Genomic DNA, 27021 nt, shown 5'->3' with positions numbered 1-27021 from the left:
AAAAACCACACACACACACACACAAACATAAGGAAGGCTAAATTATTAGCTTCAATTTGAAATGATCCATGAACTGAATATTTTGGCCTACCTGCACCATTTATCACTACTTTTAAAATAGGATAAATCTTTGGGATTCTTATACTTCAAAAGTGTGCTTCTCAAGTTTGTCTATCAAAATTTAAAGCACTGAGATTCCTCGGTCTAATGAATCAGAAAGAAGCCCTGGCTTCTATTTCTGTTTACTTTTTGTTTTGTTAAATTTTAATGCACATTTTAGTTTTTCAGACTAAATTAAAACACGCAAGCTTCAAAGAGAAAAATTCATCTTGACATTACCTCTGAGTCAATTGCTGATGAATTACTGCACTGTGTTAGAGTGTCTGCATAATGCCAGTTTATTTTGGCAACTTTTCCATCCTTTGGAGGTAATGCTTCAGCAATAATAACTTTATCCTGAGGTAGTATCATTCCACAGTCTCTGGCCACAGAGACAGCAGTCAACATGTTGTCACCTAATTTTCAAAATATTGGAAACACATTAAAATTAAAACATAAATGGATTAACCAACAAGTGCTTATTGAAAATCTACTATAGTCCCTATCATTGGACTGGGCAAAATGAAGATAATGTATGGTCTTTACTCTTAGAGATTAAAAATAATAAAATCAGGACATAATTATCAAAGGAAGCCTTAAATAATGCAAGCACATATATACTAAACAGTCAGAACATTCTCACCCACAATTTTTAAAACCAAATACATTCTCAATCTTTTTTTATTTTAACCCTCACCTGAGGACATGTTTTTATTGTTTTGAGAGGGAGGGGAGGAGGGGAGAGAGATAGAGAGAAAAACATCGATATGAGAAACATCAATCGGTGCCTCTTGTACTTGGCCTGAGGGAGGATAGAACCTGCAATCTAGGTGTATGTCCCGACCTGGAATCAAGCCTACAACCTTTTGGTGCACGGGACAATGTTCCAACCAACTGAACACCAAGCCCCAGGGCCATTCTCAATCTTTGAGTCATTCACTAGTAGCACCACCTGCCACAGTGCTACATACATAGCAGGAGCTCAATAAATATTTTTTGAAACAACCTAGGAGTGACCAGTGATCTGTTTAAGAATACTAGAATAGTATCACAGGAAAGAAAGAATGAATTACAAAAGCAAGATTACACAAAACTAAAAGATAAACAAGGTAGTAAGAATATAATCTTTACAAGATGTAAAGAGAAGCAAGACAGACAACTTCTCAGCCATGAGAAAAAAAGAAGCGCAGCACTGTAAAGGATAGGTTCAAGAGAAGAAAATACTAGCTTACAGGAGAAGCTGACAAAGGTCTTGGGAGCCCACTGCTATCAGAACTGAAGAGCAATATTACTTTTTCCCCAACTCCTACACACTATTTCCAAGGGATCAGACAGACCCCTTAGGACAACAAAGCCATAGTCAGTCATTGTAGAGAAAGAGGGGAAAGAGATACAGAGATGGAAAGTGTCTTGAAGCAGTCATTAAAACCAAGAATTGCTAGGAAGATAATAAATTTAGTTACTTCAGTTGTATAGTAATAACTATGCTATCAGATGAATCTGAGTCTAAAACATAAAAAATGTGCTCAGGCCTTTACCATATAAGTCTTAATGAACACATAAATGCCATAAAGTACCTTAATTTTGATTACTAACAAAAAATACTTAGAGCTGCCACAATTTCACATGGGTAAGAAATGGCAATTATCGAATGTCAAAAGTACAGTAACACCAGGAGAATCATCCAGCTATAGTAGTTAAAAAAAAACCAAAACAAACAACAAAAAACAAAAACAAAAAATGGCTATTTCATTCTTACATTGATTCAAGTGATTATAATAAATGTACTATCTTATACATAAAAATATAATTCTAGCCTGGCTGGTGTGGCTCAATGGTTGAGCATCAACCTATGAACCAGGAGATCACGGTTAGATTACCCAGTGAGGGTACGTGCTGGGTTGCGGGCTAGATCTCTAGTGGGGGGGCGTGCAGGAGGCAACTGATCAACGATTCTCTCTCATCACTGATGCTTCTTCCCTCTCTCCCTCTCCCTTCTGCTCTGAAATCAATAAAAATATATATTTTTTTAAATGTAATTCTAACAATATCTATTAACCATTTTCCATGCATGTGGCACAGTTCTGAAAATTATAGAAAATTCCAAAATAACTAAAAGATACTCTTAACCCTAAAAAAAAAATCTCATATTCTAGTAGAGCAAACAAATGTACAAATATCTAACAAAGCAAGGCACAATAAGTGCTATAAGAAATATATGATTACAGAGAGATAAAAAGGAGCAGAGTTTAAAATTTTAGTGTGCCCTTTATTATCTTACTATACTTTCTATCAACAGAATTTAAAAGACTTCAAAAGAATATTGCCAAGTTAACTTACACCTTAAAAATATTCAGAGCTGAAATAGGACAATGCAGGATGGAGTCACAATATAATATGCTTTTATAACCAATTGGTCATCTGTCAATATAATATATCTTGAACTCTAAGAGTCACACTCAAATTTTTCTGTGTCATTTTATAAAGTCTAACCTGTGACCATGACAGTGCGAATATTGGCTTTATGCAAATCTTCAAGTACTGCAGGGGTTTCTCGCTTTAATTTGTTCTGCATTATAATTAATCCCATAAAATCCATGTTGTTTTCAATGGCATCTCTGCAGAAAAAGAAATTTTAACACGTAATGGTATACTCAAGTGAACGGGCTATTTTCTCTTTATATTGATAAAGCAATTTAAAATATCCAAAAATGATAAATTAAGACATTATATAGGCAGAACAAAGCACATATGTGTATGTTTATGAGTTCAGTATCTTAAAAAAAAAATTAAACCTGGAAAAACAATTCCCAAGAAATACATTGAAATTAAATTTTACCCTTTGAAATGCAGGAATATAAGGATCATTAAGAAATGTATAGTTAGTTGGCTCTCCATATCCCCAGGGGGGTCCTAGAACCAATTCCCACACAGATATCAAGGGACAACTGTATTCCTTTATAAGACACTAAAAATGCATAGTGCTAAGGAATGTTCATCTTGTATCCTACTCACCAAATGAGCAAGCATAAATAAATCTATTTTTTTACTATCCCACATACAACATACCCTAACTTAAATGTTAAGAGAAAGGGGAAAAAACTGTCCCATAAGCACATTTGATACAATTATACTACATTCATTATCAAGTTTTTTATGAATTTTTATAAAACTCTTAATCAAAATCTTGATCCTTGACGTGGATATAAGAAGCATTAGCAATCCAACAATGAGATCTACTTGGAATTCAGAGATAAGTCTTTTAGAATATTCATATTCAATAGTTAAAGATGCTATTTCTTCAAACAGTTATCTATAATGCACCAAGTACTACAGAAATCGTTGGGATGTCAAAGTCAAAAAGGCATGATATATACTCTTCAATATACTTTTGTGTAGAAACAGACATGCAAGCAAAGAGATGTATGCAAAACAAAAATAATATGCGCTTCAGCACTATAATGCACATGAAGTCTGTTCAGCGATAGTTTGTTAAGAAATCTCAAGCTAGCCCTAACCGGTTTGGCTCAGTGGATAGAGCGTCGGCCTGCGAACTGAAGGGTCCCGGGTTCGATTCCAGTCAAGGGCATGTTCCTTGGTTGCAGGCACATCCCCAGTGGGAGGTGTGCGGGAGGCAACTGATCAATGTTTCTCATCAATGTTTCTAACTCTCTATCCTTCTCCCTTCCTCTCTGTAGAAAATCAATAAAATATATTTAAAAAAAAAAAAAAAAAAGAAAAGAAATCTCAAGCTAAATCAGGGAAATTTTTTTTTTTTCTTCAGTAGAGAAAGGGGGCTTGAGATTAGGGACCAAAATTTCACACTTGCAATAACCAAATGGTTTTTCTACACAAAATTCAACAATTATAGGCCTTTTCCATAGCTATAAACCTACATATCTTTGAAATATAATTTAGAACAAGGAGTGTTAAAGGTATTGAAGAATAGTTAGAAAACTTACTACAAATGATATTGCTGGTGATAATAGGAGAAACAAGCCTTGAAACCTGAAAATGCATTTCAAAGCACAAAGCTCTACAAATGCGAAACTACTGGATCAAGAACAATGCAGCCATTTTCCTACAAGATACTAGCCATTTCTGGTTTCAAGTGGTTTCCTAACTTTCCTATGATTCAGGTCATGGAAATTTTGCCTTCTAATTAATGAATATTACAATATTTAATTCAAGATATAAAGATTCAATCTGCCCTGGCCAGTTTGGCTCAGAGCGTCGGTGGACTCAAGGGTCCCAGGTTCGATTCCAGTCAAGGGCATGTACCTTGGTTACGGGCACATACCCAGTGGGGAGTATACAGGAGGCAGCTGATCGATGTTTCTCTCTCATCGATGTTTCTAACTCTCTATCCCTCTCCCTTCCTCTCTGTAAAAAAAAAAAAAAAAAAAAAAGCCGAAACCAGTTTGGCTCAGTGGATAGAGCATCGGCCTGCGGACTGCAGGGTCCCAGGATCGATTCCGGTCAAGGGCATGTTCCTTGGTTGCGGGCACATCACCAGTAGGGGGTGTGCAAGAGGCAGCTGATCGATGTTTCTCTCTCATCGATGCTTCTAACTCTCTGTCCCTCTCCCTTCCTCTCTGTAAAAAATCAATAAAATATATTTTAAAAAAAAAAAAAAAAAGATTCAATCTGTTAGAGAAATGCCAACACCTATTCCCAGAAGGTAGAATGGACACACAGAGAAGGATGAAGGATGAGAATGAAGGGAAGCAGAGAGAGAGAGAAGTTGACAGAGGAGGAATAGGGTATTCTGGGCAGAAGGAATAGCCCATCCAAGGGCATGGAAATGTCTGAAGAGAACAAGCTCAAGAACTATAGGCAATTCAACAGTTAGTCTTTAGGAGAGAACTGGCAAAAGGTGAAGGTGTAGAAAGAAAAAAAGAGCCTAATATGCCCTTCACAGGAATCGATATAATATTTTACATTTTGGCTCCCAATCATATATATACATCATATCATTTGGTTATCACTTTTTTTTTTTATCACAAGTTGCCAACAGCACTTTATTTTTTCTTTCCAACATCCTGTTCTGCAGCTTCATTGGCTCTTTCTGCCTGGATGCCAAAGAGCTGGGAATTGGCACGGGCCATGCGAAGACTGGCAAAAGCCTTGAAGTTCTTCTCCTCCCTCTGTGATGACCCTGGCTTTCTCCTTCTTGTAGATGTTCCGTATGGGCATGACTGGTCTGGTCAGCTGGGTAGCCAATTTGAGTTCTTCAGCAGAACTGTCTCCCTTCTTGGGGGCCAAAGGCTTCCTGGGGAAGAGTATGAGCTTGGAGCGGTACTCCTTCAGTCGCTGCACGTTGGCCTACAGGGACTCAATGGACTTGTTCCACCACCTCAGATCCACTGAGATCCCAATGGTCCATGCCACCTTTTTGTGGATGCCAGCCACCCTTAACTCTTCCAAGATGAAGGCACTGCCGGCTCGGTTCACACTTTGGTGTGGGTACAAAATGGTGGGGCATCTCACTATGGGTCGGATGGGTTCGGACGCAGAGTGAGGGGCAATGGGCACGCTTTGGCTTGCCGGGCTTTGCATCTGCAGATCTTCTGGCCAGCTGGTTAAACCACGTGGCAACGTGCCGCTGCCAGTCCTTGTGGAAGTGGGGCTTTAGATCATGCCATTTCGGCTGGGCACCATGGCTGCTGCCTACAGGCCTTCTCGGAAGAAGACCGGCCAACAGAAAGCCACTTTTTTTTTTTAAACATTCATGCTTAGACCACATCCCTCAAATATTGTTTTATAGTTAGAATTCCTAATATAGTTTTTCCTTTAAGTTAATTTGGCTATCCACTCTACTCCTTTAGTTCTAAGAAAACATAACTGTACTACAAACACTTTTTACTTAATGTGCCTGAAATAATTAGAAGTTCTAATAGTCCATAATTTAACTATGGTCCTATTGGTATTATGTTATTTGTACTATTTTAACATGAACTTAATCACATCAAGTATTTTTTCAGGCTGTATTCCTAGAACTGCACTTGCTAGGTCAAATAAGCAAATTTAAATGTTCTTTAGAACTTAACAATAGTGTACTAGCAATATCCTATATAATAAAAAGCTGATATGCAAATAGACCGACCGGTGGAACAACCAAACAACCGAACAACAGGTCGCTATGATGTGCGCTTACCACCCGGGGGCATGTGCGGAACATAGTGGGAGTCGGCAGCAGGCGGCAGAGCATGGAACATAGCGGGCGTCGGTGGAGCAGGTGTGCCAAACCAAGGTGGGGTGCGGGTCACTGTCATTGGAGCAAGCCTCTGATGGTTACTGAAAATCCTTTGCTCCCGCGTACCACAGTCCCGCCTGGTGCTCGCACCTGCTGCTGGCACCGGCCCCGCTCACCCCTACTGCTGGTGCTGGAGTAGCCGCTCGCACCCGCTGCCAGTGCCCAGCACAAATTGCTTGGTGTCATCAGCGAGTGCAAGCGGTGGCTGCCAGCCCCAATTGCCCCTCAGGGCTTCTCCACCTGCCCCTGCTCCTGAGGGGCAATCAGGGCTGGCAACTGCCACTTGCACCTGCTGCTGACGCCAGCCCCGTTCGCCGCTCGCATCTGCTGCCAGTGCCCGGCACTGGCCCCCATCACTTGGTGCCGTCAGCAGGTGCAAGCAGCAGCTGCCGGCCCCAATCGCCCCTGAGGGCTTCTCTACCTCCACCTGCTCCTGAGGGGCAATTGGAGCAGCAGCTGCCGCTTACACCCACTGACAACACCATTCCCACTTGCACCCGCTACTGGCACCGGCCCCAATCGCTCTGCACCATGAGGGGCTGCAAACAGGGCCGGCGCCGTCAGTGTGTGGGAGCGGCGGTGGCAGGAGCGGGGCTGTGGTGGGAGGGGCCAAGCAGGGATGCGGAGGATGGGCCAAGACCCACCCTTGTACCCACCAAAGCCTCGCGGCCCACAGTTCCTTTCAAGGTGCACGAATTCACACACTGGGCCCTTAGTGTGTGTGTGTGTGTGTGTGTGTGTGTGTGTGTGTACACACACACACACACACACACACACACATATATATACGTATATACACATATATACATATATACATACACACACACACACACTGATAAAAGGGTAATATGCTAATTAGACCAGACACCTTCTGGACAGCCTTCCAGACGTTCTTCCAGACAAAGGCACGATGGCGGTGGCCGAGGCAAAGGCGGTTAAGGACGATCAGGCCAGCAGGGGAGAGCAGTTAGGGGTGATCAGGCAGACAGGCAGGTGAGCGGTTAGGAGCCAGCGATCCCGGATACACACACACACACACACTGAGTGGCCAGAGTATTATGACCACCTGACGTTTGTAGGCAAATTAGCCGTACACTGCATCATATGGGATATGGAAGCCGAAGGCCTGTTCGAACACCTTTGCTGTCTGCAGTTACCAAGATAAAACGTCTCCAGTTTGCACAGGAACACAAGGATTGGACAGTCGAGCATTGGACAAAAGTCATGTGGTCCGATGAATCACGTTTCCAGTTGCATCATGCAGATGGCAGAGTGAGAATTTCGCAGAAACAGCATGAAAGCTTGCACCCCACATGCATGAGCACAACCCTTCAAGCTGGGGGGGGCAGTGCTATGGTTTGGGGCATGTTTTCCTGGCATGATTTGGGCCCTTTAATTCGTGTGGAACAACGTCTGAATAGCACAACATACCTAAGTATTGTTGCTGATCAAGTTCATCCTATCATGTTGATGGCGTATCCCAATGGTGATGGCTTCTTCCAACAAGACAATGCACCATGCCACGGTGCTCGTATTGTGCAGGAATGGTTTCAAGAACATGAGGGAGACTTTACCTTGCTGAGGTGGCCCCCACAATCACCAGATCTCAATCCAATTGAGCATTTGTGGGACGAAGTTAAAAGAGCCATCAGGCAGCTGGTTCCACAACCATCAAATCTCACAGAACTGGACAGTGCTATTCATCAGGCATGGTGTCAGATTCCTCACATCACCTTTCAACATCTCGTGGAGTCAAATCCAAGAAGAATTGCCACAGTATTGAAGGCAAAAGGTGGCCCAATGAAGTACTGATGGGGTGGTCATAATAATCTGGCCACTCAGTGTATATTATATATAAAAGCCTAAGCGACCTTTATGACCGAACAATGGGAATTAATGGTCGACCAGTCGCTATGACACGCATTGACCACCAGGGGGCAGACGCTCAACAAAGGAGCTACCCCCTGATGGTCAGTGCACTCCCACAGTGGGAGCAGTGCTCAGCCAGAAGCCAGGCTTCTCCCTGGCTGCCTGCCACTTGGCGCACTGCTACATTCCCCGAGGGGTCCTGGATTGCGAGAGGGCGGAAGCCAGGCTGAGGGACCCCCTCCCACCCCCATGCACGAATCTGTGCACCAAGCCTCTAGTGTTGTTATAATTTTCTCAAACCTTCACTAACACTTATTATCAATCTTTCCAATTTTGTCGATCTTGGAAGAAAAGTGATGTCATAGTGTGGTTTTATTTTGCAGTTCCCCAAGAACTGAAGTGTCCTATCATTTTCATGTGTTTACTGGCCATTTGTATGTCTTTTTTCTGATATTTATCTGTTTGTATCATTTGCCCATTTAAAAAATTACGTGTTTTGTTTTCCTTCCTGATGTATATCTCTGATTGTGAACTCCTCCAATAGGTGATGGGAAGCCATTTATAAGAACTCGAGGTAGGATTCTGATATTAGATCTGAAAGTTAAAAAGCTCTCTCTGAAGGCAGTGTGGAACACAGACTACAGAAAGGAAAGACTAGGAAAAAGAGCTGAGTCCTTGAATTATGGAGGAAGAGAGGATATTTCACAGGCAAAATTATCAGGACAGCTAATGAATATACGTTTTTGCTTGCTTACAAATGTTATCCTTAAAGAGTAGGTCTATATCAGTTTCAGTTAAAGAGACAATCCTTGAAGATAAAATCAATATCTATACCTGCACGTAAATGTGATGTTGGTAATACCATTTGAACTTTGGGGTAGATGGTAACTGTTTATTGTGACTCATGATACTGACTAAAGAAGTACTTGGTTCCAACCACTAGGCAAAAGCAAACTGAGCATTTGGGAAAAATTAACTTCTGTAGAATTGGGTTTACTAAAACATGATTATGGTCCTAGAACATGCCTGACATAAAGCAGGGACTCAATAAATATTTAACAAATAAATTGAAAATAGTTCCAAAGAGCTGTATCAATCAACTAAAAAGAAAACCATTACATTATGTATATTTGCATACATTTAATAAATACTTAATAAACAACCAACTACATACAAATTATTATATGTGACATATAAACATAAATGATGCATTATTGGAAAAACTGTAGAAAAATTGTTAATCAATCTTACCTGCTAATATTCTGTACTTTATGCCATGTCAGTTTTGACTCCAATTTTCTGTGTGCAAGAGCAATTACACGGAAGCCTTGTTTAGTGTAATCCTCTAAAACATTTTCAAAATCAACAGGAACTTTCAAAGGGAAAAAATAAGTATCCTTGTTAGAATTGCTAACACAAGCCTATATAAATATTAGAATTTTATTCAAATAAAGTTGGCTCCTTACTTGTTTCAGGTTTACAAAGACTGGCAATGACCTCAGGTGCTCCTTTCATGTAGGCATCCATTTTTTTATCCCCTAGCACCCTTGCAACCACACTCATACGTTGCAAAGCAGAAGAAAATGGGAACTGGCGAACAATTCCTATCTCATAAATAGCCTGTATAATTTCAAAAGATGCACGAAGTATTTATTATTCTTTAAGAATTAAAACAAATATACTTAGGTATAAAGTAAACATTCTTCACTCACTGGAAGTTCAAACAGCTCCTAAAAACAAAACAAAACAAACAAAAAAATAAATAGTACAGATTAAGTCCTAAAGATAAAAAACAACTACGTATCCACAAAACAGCAAGAAACTATGATTATTTCAAAGTTATGTTTCAAGATTGCTTCTCCCCTGCCTCCCATATTTAAAAAGTATATTACTGAATATTATCAAATATTCTGCTATCCTAAAAATATTAACATATTAAATACTAAAATAAACTGAGGGGACAAATTTAAAAATTCACTTCTCACATATTCTTTTTATTAAATTCTAGGAATACAGTTGCAATTTAAAGGGATTATTCACCATGTCACCACATTATCTCAATCACAGGGCACTAAGCTATTCAGTAAATAGGAAGGAAAAGTAATGGTACTGAGAAATATATCTCAGTATTTTACAAAGAATACCTGCAATATCCCAACAATAATTTCCAATAAACATAGTTAAAATATTCGTATCTGCATGAGAGTTAAAGGACGTGATTTCATCTTCTACTTATATTTCAAAGTGAGGACTGAATGTGGGCATCAACAGTGTAATCCAGCTTAAAGTGGTTTCGCACCATTTCCTGGTCTCCTGCAGGTGTAGATTCAGGAAGCAGTTGTTTTGGAGGACGAACCACAGTTGGCATAATTCGATTATGAAGTGCTGTTTCCTCTTCAGTTGCTTCTTCCAAAATCTGAAAGGAAAACATTCAACATATTGCTTTATAAAATTGAATCTGCTTTCATCCTATCTAATGAAGAGGGAATATGCTAATTGACACTCACACCGTCGCAAAGATGGCAGCACCCACAGCCAATGAGGAGGGAATATGCTAACTGACTGTCATGCCCTCAAAGATGGCAGCGCCCATAACCAATAAGGAGGGAATATGCTAATTGACTGTCACACCCTCAAAGATGGTGGCACCCACAGCCAATAAGGAGGGAATATGCTAATTGACTGCCATGCCCTCAAAGATGGCATCGCCCACAGCCACAAGATGGCGGCGCCCAGTCCCCTCAGCCCCACCAGGGCAGCAGGCGGGCCTGGCTGCTCCGAGCGCCTGCCTCCAGAGTCCCCCAGTCCTCTCAGCCCCCAGCCGCCCAGAGCCAGCCCAAGGCGTAGACAAACCTCGGATGGCAGCTGCCTAGCCAATGCCCGAGGCGCAGGCAAGCCTCGGATGGTGGCTGCCCAGCTGCCCAGTGCCACCAGAGGCTCAGGTAACCAGGGCTGGCTGAGGCTTGTACTGCCGGCAACGGCAGCAGCAGAGGTGTGATGGGGGTGTCGCCTTCCCCTGATCGCCAGGTCGCCTCCCGCCCCTGAGGGTTCCCACACTGTGAGAGGGGGCAGGCAGGGCTGAGGTACCCACCCCCCCATCCTGTGCATGAATTTTCATGCACCGGGCCTCTAGTTTTTAAATAAAACACTATGTCTATTTTTAGTAAAGTTAAAAAAATTTGTGTCCAAAAAATAAATGAGCACTACTAGATTATTAACATAAATAAAACAAAATATAAACAAAGCTGGTTCAAGTCACAGCAACTCATGGGAGAGAGGAGGAAGAGGTGAAAAGCAGAATAAAATAGGGAAAAAGTTCTCTAATTTTGCTTCTATTATCCAGGGATTCCTTTCTGCTAACAGGAATGTGTTCAAAACTATATGGAGCTCAGATATGGTTAGTGGAATGAATGGATCAAGAACTCACTGAGGTCCAAAGATATGAGTTTATTGTTTGTTTGAACTCTTCTAGTTTGGTAGGATACCACTAACCTAATCCCTTAACATTTATTTTAAAAACACTTTCTTTTGGTAAAAAAATTTAAATAAGAATTTGTATTAAAAATACACATACATGCCGAAACCGGTTTGGCTCAGTGGATAGAGCGTCAGCCTGCAGACTGAAGGGTCCCGGGTTCGATTCCGGTCAAGGGCATGTACCTTGGTTGCGGGCACATCTCCAGTGGGAGGTGTGCAGGAGGCAGCTGATCGATGTTTCTCTCTCATCGATGTTTCTAGCTCTCTATCCCTCTCCCTTCCTCTCTGTAAAAAATCAATAAAATATATTTTAAATAAATAAATAAATAAATAAATAAATAAATAAATAAATAAATAAAAGTACACATACAGGCCTGGCCAGCATGGCTCAGTGGTTGAACATCAACCTATGAACCAGGAAGTCAAGGTTCTATTTCTGGTGAGGGCACATGCCCAGGTTGTGGGCTCGATCTCCACTGTGGTGCATGCAGGAGGCAGCCAATCAATAATTCTCTCTCATCATTGATGTTTCTATCTCTCTCTCCCTCTCCGTCCCTCTCCGAAATCAATAAAAATATATTTTAAAAAACACACATATGTGACAAACTAATTTGACTACAACTGGAAGAATCAATCAACTGGAAAAAGATAGGGAAGGGAACTATGCCTAATTGTATAAAGCCAACTTTATACAATTCTAAGACACACTTTAACATCTCCAAAATTGGGAGGCATCTTATAGGGAGTCAATCACACCAACAAATAGCAGTAGTACCAAGTTATGCAAAACATTCCACTGATCCTTTCTTGTAAGACCAAGCATCAAAGCATCTAAGTCAACAAAACACACTATTACACAAAGTTATTTAACCCATTTATTAAAATTCTACAAAGCACTAAAATCTACTGAAAATCTATTCAGTTGGAGAGAAATTTTAGAGAACATAAAAATGAATCAGTCCTGTTTTGCTTTACAAATGAAGTGGGCCTCCTTAAGGAAATTAAATTTGATGAGTATTGCCCGGCCAGCATGGCTCAGAGGTTGAGCATCGACCTATGAACCAGGAGGTCATGGTTCAATTCCTGGTCAGGGCATATGCCCGGGTTGCGGGGTCCATCCCAGTGTGGGGTGTGCAGGAGGCAACCAATAGATGATTCTCTCTCATCATTGATGTCTCTATCTTTCTCTCCCTCTCCCTTCTCTGAAGTCAATAAAAATATTTAAATAAATAAATTAAATAAATAAATTTGACAAGTATTTACTGTGAGCTTTCAGGAGATGGCAAAACATGTATCTACTCATTCACCTCCTTCCCTTTTGATCAACAAAACACACACACACACACACACACACACACACACAGTCTGTAAAAGTAAATGAAAAGTAAAGCAGGGAGAGGAGATTTCCAATGAGGATACAAAAGGCAAAACTTAAACACATTGATGAATATAGCAATAAAGGAAACAGGACCCCAGAATAAACACAAGAGGACATGCAGGAGAGGTGCAAACATTTCTTATCACCCAGAATAGCTGAATTAAATTAAACAAACAAACAAACAAAAACAAAAAAACAAACACAAAATCAAGGAGTCATTCCCTAGAGATATGGACTTCTTTCTCAGAAGAAGGGCTCTAATGTGAGGGTTAACATTCTAGAATAAAATACCGCTTATGCAAACACTTGGAGTGTGTGAGGAATCCAACCTGAAGACTATTCTGCTCCTCTGAAACTGAAGAATGCCTACTGATTGAGAACCCACCTTGACAGGACACACAAGTTCCCTCTAGTCAGCCTTCCTATTCAGGGAGATGCTTTTCAATAAAATAGTTTTATATACCAATGGGCAAGGATAATAACCTTACTATAACTATCCAGAGCTATCAAATGGGACCTTTATTCTTAAACTAGAGGCCCGGTGCACGAAATTCGTGCATGGCGGCGGGGGGGGTCCCTCAACCCAGCCTGCACCCTCTCCAATCTGGGACCCCAGTGGGATCGGGCCTAAACGGGCAGTCGGACATCCCTCTCACAATCCAGGACTGCTGGCTCCCAACTGCTCACCTGCCTCTGCCTGATTGCCCCTAACCGCTTCTGCCTGCCAGCTTGATCACCCCCTAACCACTCCCCTGCCAGCCTGATCGACGCCTAACTGCTTCCTGGCCAGCCCAATTGCCCCTAACTACCCTCCCCTGTCGGCCTGGTCACCCCTAACTGCCCTCCCCTGCCAGTCTGGTTGCCCCTAACTGTCCTCTCCTGCAGGTCTGGTTGCCTCCAACTGCCCTCCCCTGCTGGCTGGGTCACCCCTAACTGCCCTCCCCTGCTGGCCAGGTCACCCCTAACTGCCCTCCCATGCAGGCCTGGGTCCCCCCCAACTGCCCTCCCTTGCTGGCCTGGTCTCCCCCAACTGCCCTCCTCTGCTGGCCCAGTCACCCTTAACTGCCCTCCCTGCTGGCCTGATCGCCCACAACTGCCCTCCCCCTACAGGCCTGGTCCCCCCCAACTGCCCTCCCCTGCAGGCCTAGTCCCCCCCAACTGCCCTCCTCTGCTGGCCTGGTCACCCCTAACTGCCCACAACTGCCCTCCGCTGCAGGCCATCTTGTGACGGCCATCTTGTGTCCACATGGGGGCAGCCATCTTGTGTCTTGGAGTGACGGTCAATTTGCATATTACCTCTTTATTATATAGGATATGCAAGTACTATCAAGATGTATAATGCAAACTGAATGCATGAAGAAAGAATAAGGGTAGGGAAGAAAAACAAAAAATAATACTGACCCACAGAAAATAAATCATCCAGAAGCCAGAAGGAAACTTTAAAAACAAAACTATTATTGTATCTATAAAAGAAATGAATGCTGTGAAATGGTTAACAACCAAAGAACGTAAGCAAGCACATAGAAATTAAAAATATCAATGGCTGCCCTGGCTGGTGTGGCATATGGTTGAGCGTCATCCCATGCACCAAGAGGTTGCCTGTTTAATTCCCAGTCAGGGCACATGCCCAGACTGCAGGCTCAATCCCCAGCAGGGGGCATGCCAGAGGCAGCCAATCGATGTTTCTCTCTCCCTCTCCCTTTCCCTCTCTCTAAAATCAGTAAGAACATATTTTAAAAGTAAAAAAATAAAATTATCAATAGCAAAACATTTAGAAGGAACAAACGCAAACCTTTGTGTGTATGTAAGGACACAGAAAGGAGAACATGGGTAAAAAGAACACCAAAAACACATCACTACTCTATCCTTTTTATCTGACCAACAAATTGTGATGCTGAAGATCATCTTATTGACTCAGGCTTACAGCCCCACGTTACTGATAGCAAATATCCATTAAACACATAAAGCAGGAGTCTGAGCAGGTCGTCTCTATTAAAGGTGTTTAAGTGAGTCAATATAACTAAAACAGACTTTTTTTTTTACACAATTACAATGATCTCTCTCCTGTGATACACCTTTAGAAATTACATCGTTTCTTTCATGGTACAAGATAGACTATCATCAAAACAACCTGCAGAAACAATCCTTCTGCAAGGTAATTTTTACTCTATTTTTCTGAAGTTACTTGTGCTTTAAAATATTAAACTTACCCATCCGATGGCTTCAAACATTTTCAAATCAAGTGGATCACCAGAAAGCACTCCTTCAATTTTTGTGAGTGAATGGCAAGTAGCCATACAAGCAACAAACTGAGACTTTACCAACATCTCATTGCAAACATTTTCTTCTGGCAAAAGAAAACTAAATAGATAATGTACTGAATTAGATTCATAAATTCCAAGACTCGAGACAATATTCTACAATATTCAGGTTTTGTCATTTTAAAAATTGGAAATAAAATGTTTGCATTTCTGCATATTTTTAACTATAGTTTAGGAATTCAAAAACATTTCCTTCCATGAAAATTATACATGACTAAAATATGGTATTATCTTAGATTCTGAATAACTAGGCCAGACATAACACTGTAGAAAACACTAGACACTAAATAATAATTAAAACTCCTGCCTATGGACATATGGCAGATTAGAATACATAAAAATTCTCTTACAAAAACATGAAATGAATGTGTAAAAGATAATCCTTTAAATGCAAAACTGAGCTCATAAAAAAAAAAAAAAAAAAGTGAAAATTTTAAGTGCCAGAAATAGGAGAAAAGGAAAACAGGATATGAACTTGAGCAGATGTTGTGACTACCTGGGAAAGAAGGAAGAAGAAAGGGGAGCCCTCTTAGGGAGCCATCTAACGACTTGAGCTTTAATACCCACACAGGAATAGGAGACAAAGTCTGGGCCACAAAGTAGGGACTTGAAACTAAGATAGCCAACGCTCTTCAACAGCTACATCCCTGGAAAACAGTATGCTAGAAAAAAATTTACGCACAGACCCAAAGGCATAACTAAGAATAAGCTTATCTCTCCCTACCTCCTAACCCCTGCCTGAAGTTCAAGACAATACCTAATATCTATACTAGAGGGCCAGTGTTCGAAATATTTAGGGGACAGAAGGGGGTGCTAAGGATTATCCTATACTAGAGGCCCGGTGCACAAAATTTGTGCATGGGGGGAGCGGCAGGGGGTGTCCCTCAGCCCAGCCTGCACCCTCTCCAATCTGGGACCCCTTGAGGGATGTCTGACCGCCCGTTTAGGCGCAATCCCATTGGGATCAGGCCTAAATGGGCAGTTGGACATCCCTCTCACAATCCAGGATGGCTGGCTCCCAACCGCTTCTGCCTGCCAGCCTGATCACCCCCTAACCACTCCACTGCCAGCCTGATTGACGCCTAACTGCTCCCCGGCCAGCCTGATTGCCCCTAACTGCCCTCCCCAGTAGGCCTGGCCCCCCCAACTGCCCTCCCATGCAGGCCCTGTCCCCCCCAACTGCCCTCCCCGGTAGGCCTGGTCCCCCCCAACTGCCCTCCCCTGCTGGCCTGGGTCCCCCCCAACTGCCCTCCCCTGCTGGCCTGGGTCCCCCCCAACTGTCCTCCCCTGCAGGCCTGGTCTCCCCCAACTGCCCTCCTCTGCTGGCCCGGTCACCTCTAACTGCCCTCCCCTGCAGGCCTGTCCCCCCCAACTGCCCTCCCCTGCAGGCCTGGTCTCCCCAAACTGCCCTACTCTGCTGGCCCGGTCACCCCTAACTGCCCTCCCTGCTGGCCTGATCACCCCCAACTGCCCTCCCCTGCAGGCCTGATTGCCCACAACTGCCATCCCCTGCAGGCCTGGTCCCCCCCCCCCCAACTGCCCTCCCCTGCAGGACTGGTCCCCCCCAACTGTTCTCCCTTGCATGCCTTCCCCTCCAACTGCCCTTGCCTGCAGTCCTGTTCCCCCCCAACTGCCCTCCCCTGCTGACCTGGTCACCTCCAACTTCCCTCCCCTACAGGCCTGGGTGCCCCCCAACTGCCCTCCCTTGCTGGCCTGGTCTCCCCCAACTGCCCTCCTCTGCCAACCTGGTCACCTCCAACTGCCCACAACTGCCCTCCCCTGCCAGCCATCTTGTGTCCACATGGGGGCAACCATCTTTGACCTCATGGGGGTGGCCATCTTGTTTCTTGGAGTGACAGTCAATTTGCATATTACTCGTTTATTAAATAGGACTAGAGGCCCAGTGCACAAAATTCGTGCACGGGGGTGTGTGTCCCTCAGCCCAGCCTGCACCCTCTCCAATCTGGGACCCCTCGAGGGATGTCCGACTGCCCAACTGGATATGAACATCCCTCTCACAATCCAGAACTGCCGGCTCCCAACTGCTCGCCTGCCTGCCTTTCTGATTGCCCCTACCCGCTTCTGCCTGCCAGCCTGATCACCCCCTAACCACTCCCAGCCTGATTGATGCCTAACTGCTCCCCTACCAGCCTGTTTGCCCCTAACTGACCTCCCCTGCAGGCCTGGTCACCCCTAATTGCCCTCCCCTGCAGGCCTGGTACCCCCTCCCCAACTGCTCTCCCCTGCAGGCCCAGTCGCCCCCAACTTCCCTCCTCTGCCATCCTGGTCACCCCTAACTGCCCTCCCCTGCAGGCTTGATTGCCCCCAACTGCCCTCCCTTGCAGGTCTGGTCCCTCCCAACTGCTCTCCCCTGCTGGCCATCTTGTGGCGGCCATCTTGTGTGTTGGAGTGATGGTCAATTTGCATATTACTCTTCTATTAGACAGGATAGAGGCCTGGTGCATGGGTGGGGGCCAGCTGGTTTGCCCTGAAGGGTGTCCCGGATCAGGGTGGGGGTTCCCTTGGGGCGTGGGGTGGCCTGGGCGAGGGGCCTGTGGTGGTTTGCAGGCCGGTCACACCCCCTGGCAACCCCAGCGGAAGATAAAAATTTATCTTCTATAATTAAAACTTTGTAGCCTTGAGCAGAGCCAAGCCTCCTGCTTGCTCCATGGCTGCAGCCATTTTTGTTAGGATTTATTTATCTTCTATAATTGAAACTCTGTAGCCTTGAGTGGAGGCCTGGGCCTGCCAGGGTATGGGGAAAGCTTGGCTTCCTCCATTACCAGGGAAACCCAAGCCTCCTGCTAGCTCCGTGGCCGCAGCCATCTTGGTTTGGTTAATTTGCATACTTGCTCCTGATTGGCTGATGGATGTTGCTTGTGGGTGTAGTGGAATGATGGTTAATTTGCATATTACTCTTTTATTAGACAGGCTATTTACTGTACACTAGGCACTGTTCTAAATACTTTGAATATATTTGACTCATCTCATCCTCACACCTTAAGAAGGTGTTTCATTATCCCCATTTTAGAGATGAAAAAACTGAAGCAGAATGCTTAAGTAACTTGCCAAGGTTACCCAGCACATAGATGATAACAAGGATTCAACCACAGGTTTCAGGGCCTAAACTCTGAACCACTGCACTACTCACGATGGGATTTGGATTTGAATATATGCCACTGCCTACTCCGAAAATTCCCCAAGTTATGAAAATAACATTAAAGTTTGTCTGGTACCACTGATACCACTCTTAGCCATGCTCTTGGCCAAGCAAGGTCAAAGCTCTCTAGAAAAAGAGCTTCCACAACACAGACACAAAGGAAGGAGTCTCACAGGAAAATCCTGCTAAAGTTGAATTCATAATTTAAAAATGCACCAGGAAACAATTCTCACTAGTCAACAGACACAAAAAAAGACAGAATTAGAATCCCACAAATTTCAGATAATAGAATGGCAATCTAAAAAATGCAAAAAGGCATTTTAAATTAAAGACTTGGAAAAAAGAACAAGACACCATGTGGGGAGAAGAGGAGAAGCAGATATAGAAAGAACCAAATGAAATTTCTTGTCTAACATATGGTTACAATTTTCATGTGAAGAGAAAGTAAGAATGTGGGAAAGGCCATAATGGAACAGAAGGAAGTTGAAAAACTTCCATAATTTATGAAAAACCTAAGTCCTTAGCATCAAGAAGCAAAATGAGGCCTGCACAAATAAAAAGATGATAGTGAAACTATAGAAATCAAACATAAAACAACAAAAGAAGAAAAAATATTATTAAAGAGACCTGGTAAGACTTCTCAACAGCAATAACAAAAGGAGTCAGGAGAAATGGAATAACACCTTCAAAGTGTAGGGGGGTAAAAAGATTGAAAAGTAAAGATATGCAAAATTAGGCAAAAGAAAACTTATGTGTAACTATATAAAAACATTATATGAAATAAAATTTAAGGCAAGATGCATTATTGGGGATAAGTAAGTTCCCAAAGTGAGGACAACTTATTTACCAAGGGGATGTAACAACTCTGAAATTACATGAACCAAACAATAGTCAAACTACTGCAGGCTTTTGAGAGGAAAAAAAATAACATAAACACAACAGTAGCAGTAAAACTTCTAAGCATCAAAAAGACAGTAAAACAAAGTAAAATAATGATAGAATGGTGTAATATTTTTGCAATGCATAGTACTGAAAAAATTACCATCCAGAAAATACAAAGGACTTCAAACAAAATGAATAAGATATAGATTAACAATACAAAAGAAAAATTAGGCTATAAACTTGCAATACACAAATGGATGTGAAAATATGCTCAGCTTTCTAAGTAATAAAGAAACAAGAAAAACAATAAAATGTAATTTCATATCTATCCATTTGGCAAAAATTAGCAGTCTGACAATATCAAGTTTGACAAGGATGTGGAGCGACAGGATCTCTTTACGCACTGAGGGAGAGTGAGTTAGCACCACCATCACTTAGAGAGCAATTAGGCAATACCTACTAAGGCTGTAGCACTGTCTCTGCTACATCCAAAACCCAGCACTGACCTTTTTAGGAAGAAAGTGTACTGAAACTCAACTATGTGCTCACTAAGAGTTGTGTATAAGAATGTTAATTGCAACACTGTTTGTGAAAGTGGAAGGTAAAAGGGGGGTGGGGGGAATGAAACTATCTTTAGAAGAAGAAGTTATTATGGTTTAATCATATAATGGTATACTAAAAGACAGCTAAGATTAATAAATTAGATCTATACATATCAACATTGAGAAATCTTCAAAACAATGTTAAGCAACAAAACAGCAGCAAAAACATGTACAAGGGTATCAATTGTGTACATTTTTTTATAGATATATCTTGTAAATAGACAGGTACATATGTAGTGAAAATATAAAAACATGCAAAGGTAATAATAGAACACAACTTCAGAATGATGACAGCAGTTAGGAAAGGGGTAGATTAAGCTTTAGCAATACCTGCAATATTTTAAATCTTTTAAAAGATCTGAAGCAAAAACTACAAAATGTCAACTGTTTAACTTCATGGTGGGTCCGTTACATTACTGTTTTTCTTTATGTTTGAATGTTTCATATTTTAAAATATTTATTAAAAATTAACTAATAAATAATCAAGTTTATTAGTAGCTAATATTTACCGTGTATTTTCCACTCGTTGAATTCCCCAAAGATCTAAACCATCTTCAGTAAGAGTTCCAGTCTAAAAAAAGTATACATACAAAGTATGAATAATGCCTCCAAAAACAAAAATCATGATAAGCTCTACTACATATAAACCATGGAGAACTATATACAGATGTAAACAAACAAATGAACGAAACAGTAAGAGTTCCATATACTGGTAGAGAATAACTTGCAGGATAAATAGTTAAAGTGGGGGAAAGGGTGCATATCCTTGGTATGGATCCTCTCTTTATAAGAAGACATATGCGTACATCTGTATATTTATAGACTTATATTATTAAAAACAAAATAGTGGAACAATGCACCAATTAACCTATAAATCAATAAAGGATGTCTACATAGGAGAACAAGATTAAAGCCTAAAAAGGAAGGGAACAAAGTTAAATTACATCAGGGGAAGTAATCAACCAAATCCAGGAAATAAATGACCTGGTTTCAACCAGATGACTGGGAAGAAAAGCAACTGTTACAGATTAATTGTAGCTAATGCAATCATTTGGATTCTGACTTAAAAACAAACTGTAAAATTTTAGGAATTTTTTTTTTTTTTTAGAAAAGCAGGGAAATGTGAATATTGAACTGGATATTAGATAATACTAAGGAATTGCTAATTTTGTGAAGTGTAGACAGTTTTAACGGTATTGTAATTTTTTTAAAAACAACTAGAGATACATACTGAGGCATATGGGTGAAATAATGTCTGATGCTGCCACCTTCAAAATGAGGAACTAGACAAAGATTGACAAAATTGCTAATAACTGTCAAAGCTGGGTATTGGGTATGTGAGGGTTTATTATACTTGATCTTTTCTCCACTTTTATGTCTGCTTCTGCTTAAAAATTTTACTGGTAATGTTTCCAAAGAAGAAAAGCATAATTGAAATTTTCTAAACAGATAATTATGAAATTTAGTCTTGGAATGTGATCTCTTTTTTTAACACAATATTTGTTAAAAAAACATTTTGTCTCCTTTGGGTGGTGAGCACATGATGCAATATACAGATGACGTATTATAGAATTGTACATATTAACCAATGTCACCCCAATAAATTTATTTATTTATTTATTTTTAAATATATTTTTTATTGATATTTCACAGAGAGGAAAGGAGAGGGATAGAGAGCTAGAAACATCGATGAGAGAGAAACATCGATCAGCTGCCTCCTGCACACCTCCCACTGAGGATGTGCCCGCAACCAAGGTACATGCCCTTGACCAGAATCGAACCCGGGACCTTTCAGTCCGCAGGCCGACGCTCTATCCACTGAGCCAAACCGGTCTCGGCTCACCCCAATAAATTTAACAAAAAGTAAAATGAATGCAAAAAAATATTTTGTCTCCCGTTTTTTTCTTTAATAATGAAGATGCACAAAAATCAAATTCTTATATCAGTTACCCAAGTTTAATTCTCAAAATAAAACTTTTAGGCAAACTAATTTCAGTTGAGAAAAGGAGAACCCTTTGTAAGAGACGAGGTATATTTCACACAGGTACAATTTTCACATAAAATAGAAAAATCAGTGACCTTCATTATTTTTAAATATATTCAATAAATCAGAGCAAACACTAAACATATATACTTAATAGCAATAAAATTCCAGTAAATATATCTGTATATTCTGTTAAAAACATGAAAGAGTATATTCTGTTAAAAACATGAAAGATTAGAAAGTCTTTATTACTTCTACTACTACTACTACTATTACTACTACTACTACTACTACTACTACTACAAGACATAACTTTGGATATGAATGATTTGACAACTGCAGATTTGGGCAAGTAAGCAATATCCAAAATATTAAAAACTGAAAAATGAGAAATATACAAAAATGATACATATGCCAAGTAAGTTGAAAAATAGGACCATTAAAAAATGTGTGCAAATCAGTTGATAAAGAATATAGAAAACATTAATCTAAGTATTTAAAATCTACAGAGTAACCTTTGATAATAATTATGAGGTCCTGGCTGGTAGCTCAGTTGGTTAAAGCATCGTCCCAATACATCAAAGTTGTGGATTCAATTCCCCATCAGCACACATACATGAGAATGATTATTAAACTGAACTAACCTTGTCAAAGCAAACAAGATTCAGCTGTCCACATATATTTATCCTTTGGGGACTGATGCAGAAAATACCAATTTTTTTCAGTCTTCTTTGAGCATACACAATACCAGCAGTCATTGCAGCAGGAAGTGCAGGTGGCACAGTGATTGTAATGATATCAAGAGACTCAATAATTATTACTCCAATCTCCACCTATAATTCACAGAAAAATAAGTGTCAGACCCCCCCCCCACCAATATTTACTCATCTAGTAAGGGTATTTCTTTAGTGAAAAACCTAGAAACCATTTTCAATTTTATATATAACAAGTGTGTATATATAAACACTTCTATTAGCCCTTTATAATCTTTTCCCTTAGAAATTCTGCAAAATAGAAAGTTCAATATATTGTCAATGGACTGTGGAATGACAGCTATTTTTAAAGAAAATTCTCCTTTAATATAGTAGCTCTACATACTTCACACACTACACACTTTGCAGTTCAACAAACATTTGTCAGATACTGACTCTTACTACAAGCACTGCACTGTACCAGTCTTTACAGGAAATAGAAAAGAAATATTTGACAAGGTCCCTCAGCTGTATCTTCAATTAATAACAAATAATTTTAATGCTATATATCCCAGAAGTTAAAAAAAGAGAAAATAAAGCTTTTGGTATGTGGTTACCCCTCCTTTTTTTTAAGTCATAAAAGAGCAAGACCATCTAAACCAGTGGTTCTCAGCCTTTCTAATGCCGCAACCCTTTAATACAGTTCCTCATGTTGTGGTGACCCCCAACCATAAAATCATTTTCGTTGCTACTTCATAACTGTAATTTTGCTACTGTTAATGAATCGTAATGTAAATATCTGTGTTTTCCGATGGTCTTAGGTTCTATAGCAGCGGTTCTCAACCTGTGGGTCGCGACCCACAGGTTGAGAACCGCTAGCAGGGTCACCTAAGACCATCGGAAAACACAGAAATTTACATTACAATTCATAACAGTAGCAAAATTACAGTTATGAAGTAGCAACGAAAATGATTTTATGGTTGGGGGTCACCACAACATGAGGAACTGTATTAAAGGGTCGGGGCATTAGAAAGGTTGAGAACCACTGATCTAAACCAAAGCCATTCAAAAGAACTTCCTGCTATGATGGAAATGTTCTATATCTGTACTTCCAAACATAGTAGCTACTAGTGTCATATGGCTTTCAAAAGTTAAATTAATTTAAATTACATTAAAATTTTAGTTCTTCAGCCTCACTAGCCACTTTTCAAATCCTCAGTAGTCACATGCGATAATTAAAACTCAAACCCTACTAAGAGTTCCATGTACATACCTCATTTAAAATGCTATTGATAATAGTGTAGATAAACCCAATGGCAGCCACCGCCACAAGACACAGAAGAAACAAGTAGGCATCTCTGTAGAGTTTAAAATCTGTTGGTTTGGGATACAATATGGAACGAACAAGCTGTCCTTTGGAAGTACTAAATCCTTTTAAAAAATTTAAAGAAGAAAATGACATATTTTTATTAAAAAAATCAGAATTCTCTCTCAAAAGAGAATATTTATTTATTCATTCATTCATTCATTCATTCATTCATTCATTCATTCATATGTATTACTAGAGGCCTGGTGCATGGATTCATATACCCTCTCGCAATCCAGGACCCCTCAGGGGATGTCAGACTGCTGATTTTGGCCTGATCTCTGCAGGGCAGGCCAAAGGACCCCACTGGTGCATGAATCTGTGCACTGGGCCTGTAGTATACATATAAGATATTTGGTTAATCTCCTCCCTCCCTCCCCCCATCCCCCTTCCCTCTGAGTTTCATCAGTGTTCTATGTTTCCATGCCTGTGCTTTGAGCATCTGCCCCCTGGTGGTCAGTGCACGTCACAGCTACCAGTCAAACAGTCGCTTAGGCTTTTTTATATATAGATGTATTGGCTTCGGGTGTACAGCTTAGTGGTTAAACAATCATATAATTTACATAGTGTTCTCTCGATATTTCCAGTACCCCAAGTGGCACCATACATAGTTATCACAATATTCAAAACAGAATCTCTTTTTAAACATTCAGTAGGTGTCAAATATGCAAGAAGAGATATGTTTTTACCTGTTCTAACTACTATGGCCTTGACAAGTTCTCCAGTGTAGAAACGAGTTTGAATAACAGTAGTCCCACAAAACAAAGTGTGTCGTTTATGTATTTCTGGACTATATAATTCATCTCCCATTCCTTTTACGTCCACTGAAGGATTTGGCAAATTTGTCTTTGTCACTGGAACACTTTCTCCTTAAAAACAAAAATCATAAGTTAGAGCATAGAAATCAGCGGCAAACACATACAACTTGAAGTGTTAAATAACCTAAATGTTATCATACTGTTTACAATAGCTACTAAAGTAGAGTTCTCATAATGGATAACATAACTTACTAAATTAGTTTTTTGTCTACCCATTTCCTTAGCCAATATATCAAATCTTGTCTCCCACAATAATTCCTGAAAGTGATCTGTGATTCAAAGATAATCATTTTTAAAGGATTGTGTCAAGTTTCAAATAAGGAGACCAGGTAAGAGTTGCCTTAGCCCCAGCACCTGTTCTTTTATCTCTAAGAACTGAACTAGAAAGCACTGTGCAGTCTCCAGCACACAGAGATGTGAAGACCTATTCCTAACCCCCAGAAACAAACACACCTAGAAGGGAGAGAATAATAAGTAGTATGGTAGTTCTCTGACAATAACAAAAAAATTCTTTTTAACACTGAAATTTAATTCTGTGTAGCATCCACAATTCTCGCTTCAAAGCCAACAAGTGTGTGGGGATACTTATGTGTGAGTATGTTTTAAGAAAAATTCTTAAGTTTGAAAACATTATATAGGAATCACTTTCTTGCCAGACTGACTATGACAATAAAAAAATTCATATGATAAAAAAGATATAAAGTTCTATCTTCAGATTGTGAATTTCCAAAAAAAATATTATCATTTTGAAGTCTACTTCTCCCCACTTTAAGAAAAATACAACATTTAGTCCCACTGTTTACACATCAAATAAGGAAGCAAATATACTGCATTCTCTGTAAGCAAGGGCCTCTTTCTTCTTCCCTTACTATAAAGCATTTCCTCATATCAAAAAGAGTAAACAGGAGCATGCCAAGAAATGCAGTGATGACCAGCATGGTGACTTAGTATCACAGCTGAGTATAATGCAGAATTTGGTCCCCTCAGAATAAAAATAAAAAACAAAAAAAACACTTCAATATCCATGACATTTATAACATTCATAAAGAAAAGATAAACAGCACAACTAATTTTGAAATAGATTCATCAGCAACCACTTAATCTACTCTCATTATAAACAACTAATCTGATTTTCATTTCATTTAGTTTACCTGTTAACATGCTTTCATTTACAATGCAAGTGCCATTAATAAGTACTGCATCACAAGGCATGATAGTCCCATTTAATGGAATGACCATAACATCTCCCGGCACAAGGTCTGTAGAAAAGATCTCTTCTCTTTCTGGATTTAAAGAAAGAAAAAGGAAAAAAGTCGGAAAAGAATATTCTTTAACTTAGAATAAACATAAGCAAACAAAAGATCATCTGATCTCAATGAAATGTTAAATATAATGGAGTTAACAGAAAAATTCCAATAAACAAAATGTTTCAACAAAGAAAATGATTATTCCTTAGGCTAACAAAGCATGGTGTTTAATGTCGGCTAGTTTGTCCCAACAGGAAGCTGACTGACTGTGCATAGGTAATGCCAAGTCCTCTCTGACCAAACAGGTGGGTGGGCTCCAACATTCATTACAACACTCAAGGATCAATTTTAGCTAATAGCCCTTTTAGAAAACAGTAAGTCCTCATGAGATCCCCTGCAATGGGTAAACATACTCGGATTTCTATAATCCCTTGAAAACAGAAGCAAGCATTGAAAATTTTAGCTACTTTCTCTTTTAACACCATTTTTTACAGCATTTTACTTCTTGCTGCCACTATTTATAATCTAGGAAGTCTCACTGTGTTCTCAATATTCCTAAAATAGTCCTAATATTTTAGACATTATTTAAATAAATTTTTAAAATAAATATTATGATATATTATCCATTTCATTATTTCCTTAAAAATGTGTATATTATATTCAAGTTAGCTAAAGACTTTTTAAAAGATCTTCCCAAGTAAAAGGTTTTTCTTTAGGATTGCCTTATATAAGGTTTCCCCCCAAAATGTATAAACACTTAGCAGCTGATAGCTGTAGATTCTATTTCATTTTGAAAATGAAATGTATTTTAATAAACACTGCCTTTATAGTGTGTATACATTTTTTTGAGACACCCTGTATTTGGACATT

At 40.3% G+C, this 27021-nt stretch overlaps 1 protein-coding gene and 1 pseudogene across 6 annotated transcripts in view; both read right to left on the bottom strand.

Moving 5' to 3' along the window:
- The window catches only part of ATP13A3 (ATPase 13A3), a 103326-nt gene that overhangs the window by 31527 nt on the left and 44778 nt on the right, over window positions 1-27021 (bottom strand). For all 5 annotated transcript variants that reach the window (XM_080652292.1, XM_080652295.1, XM_080652291.1 and 2 more), the window contains 12 exons: window positions 26056-26187; window positions 24776-24955; window positions 23994-24151; window positions 22673-22861; window positions 20554-20615; window positions 15290-15440; window positions 10524-10640; window positions 9937-9954; window positions 9691-9844; window positions 9476-9596; window positions 2593-2717; window positions 340-515 (listed from right to left, as the gene is read on the bottom strand). In XM_080652292.1, coding sequence (XP_080508418.1) covers window positions 340-515; window positions 2593-2717; window positions 9476-9596; window positions 9691-9844; window positions 9937-9954; window positions 10524-10640; window positions 15290-15440; window positions 20554-20615; window positions 22673-22861; window positions 23994-24151; window positions 24776-24955; window positions 26056-26187 — 1583 coding nt within the window. The remainder of the gene's footprint in view (window positions 1-339; window positions 516-2592; window positions 2718-9475; window positions 9597-9690; window positions 9845-9936; window positions 9955-10523; window positions 10641-15289; window positions 15441-20553; window positions 20616-22672; window positions 22862-23993; window positions 24152-24775; window positions 24956-26055; window positions 26188-27021) is intronic.
- Window positions 5121-5760, bottom strand: LOC308239529 (large ribosomal subunit protein eL13-like; annotated as a pseudogene). Its single transcript has one exon. The product of its transcript is annotated as a large ribosomal subunit protein eL13-like (transcript).

This window comes from Plecotus auritus (assembly GCF_963455305.1).
Source record: "Plecotus auritus genome assembly, chromosome: 2".
Lineage (NCBI taxonomy): Eukaryota > Metazoa > Chordata > Mammalia > Chiroptera > Vespertilionidae > Plecotus > Plecotus auritus.
Note: the sequence above shows the minus strand (reverse complement) of the source record. Positions and strands in the feature narration are given on the sequence as shown.